We start from the raw sequence: 11,477 nt of genomic DNA, 5'->3' as shown, positions 1-11,477 counted from the left end.
TGTCAACACAAAGACAATTCTTTTTGTGTGTTCTCAGTACGTCGGTCGGACGCTGAGAACTGATACACTACAATGGCAGAAGAGTCCGGCTAGGTAGGTATATTCAGTGCCTGCTGTAGGTACAATGCTTCACAATACACTCTACTGAACTCGTTCATACTATAAAGTATTGTATTGTATTGTATCGTAGTGTTACGAATCTAGCATACGTCCCTACCTTTCCTCGGGCCGGCCATCTTTTCAAGCTATGCTTACAATGGCGGCCCTCTGCACAATCGCTCCATAATTGCAATTGCTGTAATCCCCGCTGCATAGATTTTTCATACTGTATATTATATCATTATTTTCCTTTCATGTCTTTGTTTATGCAAGTCAAACGACTCTGTTTTAAATTTACTTTGAATATTTCCCACATGCTCATGATTATGTGCTTTATGTATATTGAAATGTTGATTGATTTATTGATTTGCAGAAAATAAAGTATCTATTAAAAAAAAAGTGTGCCATGGTAACTGCTTTAATGTAACCGTGGACCTATTTGTAACTCTCCATACATGGTGGAACTCACCTCTTACGGAGATTGTAATACGCAAAGTTGCTTGTAAAAATCGACCTGACATCGCCTGACTGTGCACGGTCGGTTCTAGGCTTTTATTTAGTTAAATGGCCCGTCATTTTTGTCATTTTTTAGTCCGCTCAATTCACGCCGCAGAGAGCTACTTAACACACTGAGCATGAGGGCGCTGTGTTACTTTGTTTAGGAGGTGAGCCCACCTCCATGCGCGTACTCAGTAATCAGGAGGTCGCCTGCCTGGCCTAATCCAAGGCTACTAACCTTGTAACAAGATGCAGGGAGAGAGGACCAACGAAACGTTCACGTCGAAAATCTAAGGCTATTACGGGCCCCTACGCTGTCGATCAAATAAGGTACCCCCCCCCCCCCGCACACACACACACACACACACACACACACACACACACATTGCATTGGGTAGTGTAAGGAACAAGTTTATCCATGGACCTCCTAGACATCACACATTGGCTAATAACGATGGTCTTTTTGTATCCCATTTATCATCACCGAAGCCACTCGGTTATGTTTATCTTAATCAGATGTTGGGACAATGATGATTGTGTAAGATTGTGTAATCGTGCATCGTAACTGACAAATAATACTGATGATGAAGATGATGATAATAATAATAATCATCATCCTCATCATCCTCATCATTATCATAATAATAATAATAATAATAATAATAATAATAATAACAATAATAATAATAATTACCTTATTTCAAAATTACTAGTATAATAGTATACTTTGGTTGCGGTGTGGGTTTTTTTTTCCGACTCCACTATTTGAAGAGATAGACGTTTCGACGGCTTTTATGAATATCAGATGTGCATAAAAATTGTCTGGATTATTCTATTATCCAGAGTTGCTATATCTTTCATACGAAATCTTTCACGCCCCTCTGTGGGTTATAGGCCAGGCCTATCACAGTTTAACCAGGGAGGTGCCCTGGTTTATCAAAGATATCCACACCCTCCCTAAATCTCGGTGTATGGTTGTCCACAATTTGAGTGTGTACTGAAATCAAGATGATGGTGACAATCGTATAGTTGAGTTGGCGAATGGCTTAAACTGGCATAAGATGGGGTGAGGCTGGTGTAAACCAACTTAACAACAATCCTCCTCCTCCTCCTCCTCCTCCTTCTCCTCCTCCTTATCATCCTCATCCTCATTATCATCATTTCGAACTCATCTAAATATCTCTCACGACATTTCGTTTGCTCCATCTTTCCATTCTTCACTTCCTATTAAAAAAAACACACACGTCGGATCAACAATCATCATTCCAAAGAAAGCGTTCGACTGATTTAATCAAGAAATTGGATAACAGTTTATACACGACGGATCGTATTAAAAGACAAGACATGAAATATAAGTGGCACTATAGGTAACATGAACGCCAATGTACAGGCTGTATCAACTGAAGAGTAGAAAATGAGAAACAACAAAAGAAAATATAACTGGTTGTCACAGACCATTTATGGCAGAGATTCAGTGTTTTTAAAATACCTTGTTTTGTTTTGTTTTGTTTTGTTTTATTTAATCATAAAATCATGGGTGAAGCTAAACTAGGAAAAGAAAAATACAAGCACGCATTTGGTATTCTAAAAGGGCCGTGGGGGGGGGGGGGGGGGGGGTTGAATCAACCCGCCCGATGTTTTTTGACCGCGCCGCTCGCTGACTTTTTACTTTCAAGTCTCACACATCCTATGACACCATCTTCACGAAAATCGAACACCCCGTTACGACGCTGCACGACCTCTTATACAATGCTTGTCAGACCGACAATGGCTCAAAATAGTTATGTTGTGTACAAAGTCTATGCAAATAGTTTTCTCACCTTATTAAAAAAGATATGATTATTTTCACTTTCAATGGCTAAAATCAATTAATTTTTGCATAAGTATGCTTAAAATAGGTTCTGTCATAAATTGTGTGGAAAAAGGTCGAAAAAAGGAATACATAAGAAATTCATTAAACAATAAAATACATAAGAAATTGATTTTGATACCAGAATTTTTTTAAAGTACCCTGTTAGGAATGCTACAAGGAATAATGTCACTAAAAATTTGTCTGCCATTTTCTTTATTTGCTGAATTGGAGCAAAATTTAGGATTTCACACATATGAATTAATATAAAATTATAAAAATGAAAAATTCCATTTTTGGTTTCATAATTTCGTAGATTACGCAACAAGTAATGAGTGTGCCAATTTTCAGGGCGATTGCGCAATCGCCTGCCGAGATCTCGGAGGGGGGGGGGGGTTGAATCAATCCTCCCCTGGCCACAGAACAGGCCAAAAAGCCTGGCCTGTTTAGGGCTAAAGTGAAAACATAGGTATCATAATAATTTACGTCTGCCGAACTGTCGATATTTGCTCTGAAATGTACACAGTTGGGTAGGAAGTGTGTGAAATACCGCCGTAATAACACGGTTTCCAGTTGGGTAACGACGAAATACTAAGTACGAAAAATTAGCCAAGAAGGTTTGCCAGAAGTATTACATTTACAGCGCATAGTCTATCGTGGTTGCTCAGTATTTATTTTTTTAAATAATGGAATATCGATAACTGACAATTCTGACAACGGCAGTACACTCTCCAATCTTTCGCATTGGAGTAAATCGCATGGAAATACGATTGCTGGGGCACGATCGATCATCACGTAAGTTTTACCTAAAGGCCCACCTATCATAGGGATTTGGAGGGGGAGGGGGAATGGGGTGGGGTGGTCGGGGTGGTTTGTGTTTGTTTGTGTGTTTTTTTAGCATGAAACTTCAATCAATCGATATTGATACTTAAAGTTGGATTGAATGAATGTTGAAAAGAAAGTATTTTGGGGTTAGTGATGTATTTAATGAAATTTGTAATGTAATGAAGGAATTAAATTAAAAAGAGAATGAGGGATTAGAAGTGTAAAAATGGTTTAAAAAGAGATGTTATATGGATTGTGAAAAAAAATGTATTAGAGTGTATTAAAGCGTATTAATTGATGTTAAGTTTTGGTATAAATTTCGTTTCCATTGATGAAAATGATTATGAAACTGGTGCAGAGAGTATAAATTTGTTTGTACATTGTGATTTCCGTTGATGGAAAATAAGATATTCTTTAAAACAAAAACAAAAAAACAACGCTGCACATTGAGTGCTTTTCTTGAATAAATTCGAATACTACAAACAAAATTACTCTATACTTTTAATTTCAAAATACTCCAAAACAGCTCATCATCCTGGCAAATTGCGTCGGCAAGGTAAATTTCTTGTTAGCCCATGTCGATGATAGCGAGCAAAGTCCAAATGGTGGAAGATGAATTTCAAGCCCATCCGAGAACTGTGTTTTAGCTTTAATGATGACAGTCTGAGCGGGAATTATGCTTGAAGTTTGAAGTTTGAAGTTTGAAGTTTTATTAGCAACAACAATTGAGCATGTACATTTTCAATCATAACATTATTGTATAATTACATACATATGTGAAAAAAAATACTTATCTATTACTCCTTTACAATACATAATTAAAGGATGACATTTGAGATTTATATTTAGATATGATACGTGTAGCATAATTCTACAAAGTTGTTGTTAACAAGGGAACCAAAAGTTAGCACAAGTGCTAGTCGAGATTGGTCACCTTGATCGTCATACTAAAAAGCTAAACACAAAAGAAAAAATTATTGCATGGTTAGTTGAAATGGCTGTTAATATTTATACAATGTACATCATTCATTTTCTAACATAGAAAACTAATCATACTTGTTACAGTATAATGTCTATCAGAGTAGGAAATCTACAAGGCATTTACGAAATGTAGATCTTTTGCTTTGTTCACGCATTTCTCGTGGCAATGTGTTCCAAAGTTTTGGTCCTAAGTAAGAAATCGAAAATTGTCCCTGTGTGGTTCTAAATTTTGGTAAGTACAACATTCTTTTTTCATTTGTTCTTGTCCTGTAAGTATGATGCACAATTTGGCAATATTCATACAGTGGGTGCGGAAAAGTTCCATTGCAGAGATCGTACATAAATGTTAAGACTGAAAACTTATGTAACCTAACAACATCTAGAAGTTTGAATCGTTGGAACAATGGCTCTGAATGCGTTCGTAAAGTCGAAAATGTTATAGCTCTCAGAGCCATTTTTTGAGAAATATGTATACAATTTAGGTGAGATTTATAAGTACTACCCCATACCTCAATACCATATGATATGTGTGGTTGTATAAAAGATTTATACAAAAGCACAAGAATGCGCTGTGGAACATACTGTCTTAATTTATACAATACACCTACTTTCCTTCGAACACATTTATTTACCAATTGAATGTGAGGTTTCCAAGTAAGATGACAGTCAATCTGAGTTCCGATGAAGGATACAGCACTCACTTCATCGATGTCTGTGTCAGATAGTTTTATTGCACCCCTCATCGCAACTATCTGGCGTTTTCTTCTTATTACCATATAATTTGTTTTATTTAAATTGATTGTAATTTTATTGGCATTGCACCAAGTTTGAATTTTGTGCAGGTTTTCATTTACTTCATTCACATCTATTTCTTTTTGGCGAGCAGCATAAGTATGAAAAATATTTGAGTCGTCAGCAAACAATCTGAATTTAAAGAAAGAGGAAGAGCGTGGCAAATCATTTATAAATATCAAAAAGAGTGTAGGCCCCAAAACTGACCCTTGAGGGACACCACAAGTTATAGTCTTCGGTGTCGAGACCATTCCTCTATAAGATAGCAGTTGAGATCTGTTGGACAGATAATCAGCAAACCATTGAAGTGGAATTCCACGAATACCATAATGGCCCAGTTTACATAGAAGAATATCATGATTTATCGTATCAAAAGCCTTTTTAAAATCTATAAAGATACCAAGTGTTACTTTTCCTTCATCAAGTGATGTCATTAGTGTATTTACAAGATCAATTAAAGACAATTTCGTACTGTATCTTTTACGAAAGCCATACTGGTGTTTATAAAAAATATCATTGGACTCAAAAAAATCAACCAGTCGATCATTAACAATTTTCTCTAAAACCTTCCCAATTATTGGTAGAACGGAGATAGGTCGGTAATTTCCAGGGTCCGATTTCGGTCCTTTTTTATATATTGGTGTTACTTTGGCCATCTTTAAAGCTTGAGGATAGATTCCAGTTTCTAAGGACAAATTAAAAATGTAAAGCAATGGCTTAAAAACAAAACTTGCTGCATCCTTTAATAATTTTACTGGTAAATTATCATATCCATGTGATTTCTTAGAGTCTAATGCGAATAAAATATCGAACACTTCTCGCTCTGTAACTGGCCTCCAAAATAACGATTTATCATTCTTTTCCCCCAAGAATTCTTTTAGATTAATTGTATCACTGTATTGCCGTTGTATTGGAAAAGTCTGTTGCCATTAGTCGATGTAATGTTTTTTAAAGATTTATTCTATTAAAATCTAGATTTCTCAAATAACTTTCAGATGACGAAGACGGTTGAAGGTGTGTCTGATGATCAACGGTGAGGGCTTTTGACTACTTCTGGGCAACTTCGCACAGGAAGTGAGCCTCGGGAAGCATGGGGACTTCGCTGACGGACTTGACGACGAAGCCGCACTGCTTCACGAACTCAACCACTTTGTCCCTGCCCCAGAGCGTGCCCAGCCCAAGGCTGTCTTCCTCTTGGTACGACACGGGCAGGCAGTGGAACAGACTGACAGTGTACAGCATGCCGGCGGAAGGGTAGCTGTCGATGTTCTTGGCGTGCTCGGAGTGCGAGCCGAACTCGACGACGGACAGTCGGCCGCCATCTTTCTTCAGCACCCGCCGGACGTCGGCCAGTATGGTGTCCGGGCGAGGTGTGTCGTGCAGGACGTTGAAAGTGAACACGTAGTCGAACTTGTCGGTCCAATCCGCCGACATGCCGGTGGCGTCGCACGTCACATACTCCACGTTCTTCAGTCCCATTGCCTCGGCAGCTTCAGTGGCCTCCTTAACGTTTTCCTCTCTGATGTCTAGCCCTGTAAAGTGACTGTTGGGGAACTGCTTGGCCAGAGTGCGAGTCGCAACCCCACGTCCGCACCCCAAGTCCAGCATTTGAATTCCGCGTTCTGCACGACATTTACAGCATAATCACATATAAAACAATATAACTATACAGAATTGCTTTTTGGAATACACGTTATAGGGATACAAAAATACACAGAGGTACGACCACGTACAGACCTATCACATATAAAACAATATAACTATACAGAATTGCTTTTTGGAATACACGTTAAGGGATACAAAAATACACAGAGGTACGATCACGTACAGACCTGTCATAATTTGTATTGCCACATTCTACGTAATTTTATGGATAAAATTTGCCACTCTGCTATTTACTACCAAAGGTAAGTAGAAAGTTAACGAGGGTAAAGAACAGCGGACGTCGAACGAAGTCATTAAACAGGACTTAGTCAATGTAGACACAGCAGCATGAGATGGAAAGAAAGGTTTGGGTGAAAACTGATTTGAGTAACCCGATCGTAAAGGTTTAGTGATGCGTTGAAAATAATACATGTACTGGCTGTCTGCACCACACCCGTCTCTCCCCCCCCCCCCCTCTCTCTCTCTCTCTCTCTCTTTCCCTCTCTTTCTGAATGTAGTACTGTGTTATTTCCTTTATTTATATGTTCCTGTAAAACACATTTTGATACGTGTATTTGAAATGCAAATTATGGAGCAGTGGATAATACGACAAGTCTCGGGTAAAGCTTCTGGATTGCCAGGAGCTGCTTTTGACATTAAAAAAATACATAATACATACACTTGGAACATAATGGAACAGTCTATCAAATGATGAGGCTGTCCTTACCTAACATCCCCTGGATCTCTGGGTAGGCGGGGATGAACTGTTGGCAGAGGCAGTCCTGGTACCACTGCACCGAAAATTTTTCGTCGACTTCGTTGAACGATTTGGAGGCTTCGAACGTCAAACCTGTCACAAGCGTGCGTTTTGAGCAGGGACACACACATCAGTTCCAGTTTTTAGTCTTAGTTTGTTATCACAGGTTATACAGTATTTGTTAATGAAGTCATTATGTCAAATTGAAAAATTTTCGCATCAAAATTACAAACATGTGTACTCGATCAAAAGAAATAGACAATTTACTCCACGTGCAACGATGACGTGCATATCATAACATCAAATTCATTGTATCCAATATAATATACAATATAATATACAAACAATGACAAAGGTGGAGGATATCGTGATCGACATCGTGAAGAAAAATCTTTCTCATCTTTCACCAGCTCTATACTCACTTTGTCTTCTTGTCCTTTCATCGATGAGTTTGTCTGACAGACAATGTTTGTTTCCCTCTGTCATGGGGTGTTTTATGCGCATCAGTTTGCTAGTCTCTCCGAAGAGGTATGTACCTCCTTAGTCTCTCACTGTGCAAGTCTCGTCGTGTGTCTTTCTACTAACTCCATGGTTTGCCCGTCAAAATGAATGTTTGTTTGTTTGTTTGTTTGTTTGTGTGTGTGTGTGTTTTATTTCCATCTGAAAAGATGGCTGGATAGCCCATATTCAGGTGCAATAGCTGGTCTTCCATGGGGTCCAGTTGGATGTAAGGCGGGACCACTCCACCTGGTCAAACGCCCTGCTCTTTGCGATGATAATGTGGATTAGTTGTGACTCTCTCACACAAGGCGTGGGGGAGGGGCTCCATTTTATGTCCTATCAGAGGGACAGAATGTTTTGCATTTTACTAGAGGGGACAGTCAAATTATACACAACACTGCTCAGTGGGACTCGGGAATCGAACCGGGGTCCTTTTGGATCGTGAGGCAGACGCGCTATGTATACCGACTGATTAAACTCACCGCCATCATGTATGACAGTATGGCAGGTTGTGGCCTGTCTGTCAAACTGTTCCGACTTAAGTCAGTCTTCAATGAATCTATCAGAAGTTTGCTTCTGTCAGCAAGTTTATATTTCAAACACTTCCCAGGTAAACCCTTCTTTCTTTCTTTCTTTCTTTCTTTCTGTCTGTCTGTCTGTCTGCCTATCTGCCTGACTCTCAGTCAGTCTGTATGTTTGTCGATCAGTCTGTCTGTAAAGTCTGTTTGAATACTACTCCGGAAGTTTGCCTGTCAATCAGTATATCAATCTATGTCACGTCTGCCTGTTTGCCTGTCTGTCTTTCAGTATAGTCCGCCTGTTTGCTTGTCAGTCAGTATAGTCTGTCTATATCACTCTGTCTGTCCCATTAGCCATCTCACCTCGTGGGCCGTCAGCCTTGATTGATTCAGACATGTTGTTGAAGACCTCGCTCAAGATCGGGACGCTCAGGGAGAACTGAGTGGTGCCGTAAGCTGGGTTCCCATCCTCGAAACATCCGGCTCGACGGGCCGGCAGGTGGTAACGTTGCCCCGTCGCGTCCAGATCGACGATGTGGGAACACGTCATGGCGCCCAACCACTCGCGGACGTACCTTACAGCAGAATCACGACATCAACGACCAGGGAAGGAAGATGATTGTGGAACGACAAGGTTAGATTTTTCACCTCGACTCACTGTATTATGCACAATTCAAAGTTTGTTTACTACAAAGGAGCCAGATTTCCATAGTTCAATATCTCGTGGCAGGATTATAGCGTGTCCTGTATTATCACGTCATTGTGAATGACATATGATTTCTTGAACTATGATAATGATATGAAAGTGGGTCTTATAAGTTAGAGACAATCATAATCAGGTCAGTATCACCAAGTAACACCAGAAACGTATTTTAACAAAGACGTGGAAAGATGATTTTATTATATGGCTTTTTGTATCCAACAGTGAGCGACACCCAGGGGAGGGGACATCAAAGTCAATCTGATACCGTAACAGAAATGGAATATTCAAACAGACGAAGAGTTTGAGAGAGTTTCACTGACACTAATGTCTTGTCATATCATCAGAAACTTTGATAATATAAATTCAACAATTCTAAAGCAGAAGCATGAAGCGAATCAAATGAATCCCTTCGTATCTTAACGTTGAGAAAAGCAGGCTCTGTGGTAGTGAGGTATATCCGCCGATCCACAGTCTGTAAAGAATTTCTTCTGCTTTTCGTCTCCTACATTTTCATCTTCACGATTTGGATTCGATGTACATCGACGTAAATAAGCACTGAATTGATCAGTGTTTTAGTAGTAGCCATGATACAAAAATCATGGGCGTACATACGCGAGCAGGATACGAACCTACGACCTCCTGATCTCCGGTGACCAGGAGGTGATCAGGAGATCGAATCCTGCTTGAGTATGTACGCCCATGATTTTTTCATCATGGCTACTACTAAAACACTGATCAATTCAGTGCTTATTTACGTCGATGTAGGGAAATTTGTCAATCAGTTGCAATGAAAACATCTCGACGGAAGAATTTCATGAATTTGAATAACAAAGCAGTACCCGCTGCATGCTATAAGGATTTGAACCAACACTTGCTGTCGGGCGAAAACTCGGTGGTCTAGTGGAGATGACGCCTGTCCGGTGATCAGGAGGTCGTAGGTTCGAATCCTGCTTGAGTATAGTACGCCCATGACTTTTTATCATGGCTACTACTAAAACACTGATCAATTCAGTGCTTATGTACGTCGATGTAGGGCAATTTGTCAATCAGAAGCTATATATCCCCAGGGAGGTGAGAACCCTGACATTTCGCGGTATGATATAGGCCTACCTCTCTTTCAAGCCTGCGGCCTTGGCCAATTCTTCCGAAGTCATGGGGTTTCCCTGATGTTTGACCAACACGTCGAAGAGACCACTCCTCACGCCGAGTGCTATGCACAGAGACAGGTGACCGTCGGAGATAATGCCTCCCAAGCGGCCGCAAAACTCCTCGAAAGTTTCGTTGGCGTACTTTCCAGACATTTTCCTTTGCTTGGTAGGTCAGAGCGCCTAGTAACGCAAGCCCACGTGAATGAAAAAAAAAATAGTATATAATTATGCACCATCACACTATCTTATCGTGATGAAAATTCAAGCACGCATCATGGGCAGTGCATTCGCTCACATAATAATAATTATAAATAACGCTTATACATAGCTCTACAAAGGATAGTATAGTTTTGATTGAGATGAGGCTTCAGATTTCCAACTTTTTTAGACATTGAGATACCTCTGACAAAACATGAACAAGCGTACAGTTCTAGGAGAAATTCAAGTTTATTTGATGAAAATCTGTTTTAAAATGACTTAAATGTCAAGAAACAAACAGGTCTTTCATAAAAAGTTCGACCATGTTTTTTTGGAACCACTTTGTGTAACTTGTTTGTTTGTTTGTTTGTTTGTTTGTTTGTTTGTTTTGATATCTCCACGATCTCAGCCATTTCAAGACCGATTTCGAAATGTACGTGTTCAAATTATTCCATAAGTATTTATCTCGCAGAATTAAAATCAGCTGAATACCCCATCTCAAAGAATATCTATGTACCATCCCTTCAAAGGAGCAATGTGGATTGAGTGATATCAGCAACATTAGTAGAACACATCAGTGAAAGTTTAAGAGGAAGATCGGTGCAAAAGTTAGTGAATTTGTAAAGGTTTGGTGTTGTAATGGCTGGATAAGGAGACTACTAGAGTTTATGAAGTAATATGTGGACAACAATACAAAGAAAATTAAAGAAGAATTACACACACACACACACACGCACACACACAGAAAATCATTTTCTCGACAAAGGTTGAGGGTAATATCATTCCTCCTGCTTTCTGGAAAGGGTTAGTCAAGTGCTCTTTCATTTAGCTAAAAAAAGCGAAAATATGTTGAATTTCTTTTCTTTATATTGTTGTCAGGACTCACATGATGTCATACTAGTTAGTAAACTGAAGTAAGTCTCCTTATCCAGTCATTACAACACAAAAACTAAAAAAAAAATTC

The 11,477-nt window shown here is 39.3% G+C and overlaps 1 protein-coding gene across 1 annotated transcript in view; it reads right to left on the bottom strand.

The window, feature by feature from the left end:
- Positions 1–6,057: 6,057 nt before the first annotated feature.
- Positions 6,058–11,477, bottom strand: part of LOC139709118 (S-adenosylmethionine-dependent methyltransferase Rv2258c-like) — a 12,780-nt gene continuing 7,360 nt past the window's right edge. The window contains exons 2-5 of the mRNA XM_071621078.1: positions 10,278–10,495; positions 8,828–9,039; positions 7,416–7,538; positions 6,058–6,666 (exon numbers count right to left, since the gene is read on the bottom strand). Coding sequence (XP_071477179.1) covers positions 6,092–6,666; positions 7,416–7,538; positions 8,828–9,039; positions 10,278–10,468 — 1,101 coding nt within the window. The 5' untranslated portion in view covers positions 10,469–10,495 and the 3' untranslated portion in view covers positions 6,058–6,091. The remainder of the gene's footprint in view (positions 6,667–7,415; positions 7,539–8,827; positions 9,040–10,277; positions 10,496–11,477) is intronic.

Source organism: Diadema antillarum, unplaced genomic scaffold, assembly GCF_040938485.1.
Source record: "Diadema antillarum isolate AM-2024a unplaced genomic scaffold, OU_Dant_1.0 seq00001410_RagTag, whole genome shotgun sequence".
Taxonomy (NCBI): Eukaryota; Metazoa; Echinodermata; class Echinoidea; order Diadematoida; family Diadematidae; genus Diadema; species Diadema antillarum.
The sequence above is the reverse complement of the archived record's forward strand: the minus strand, read 5'-3'. Positions and strand labels throughout refer to the sequence as shown.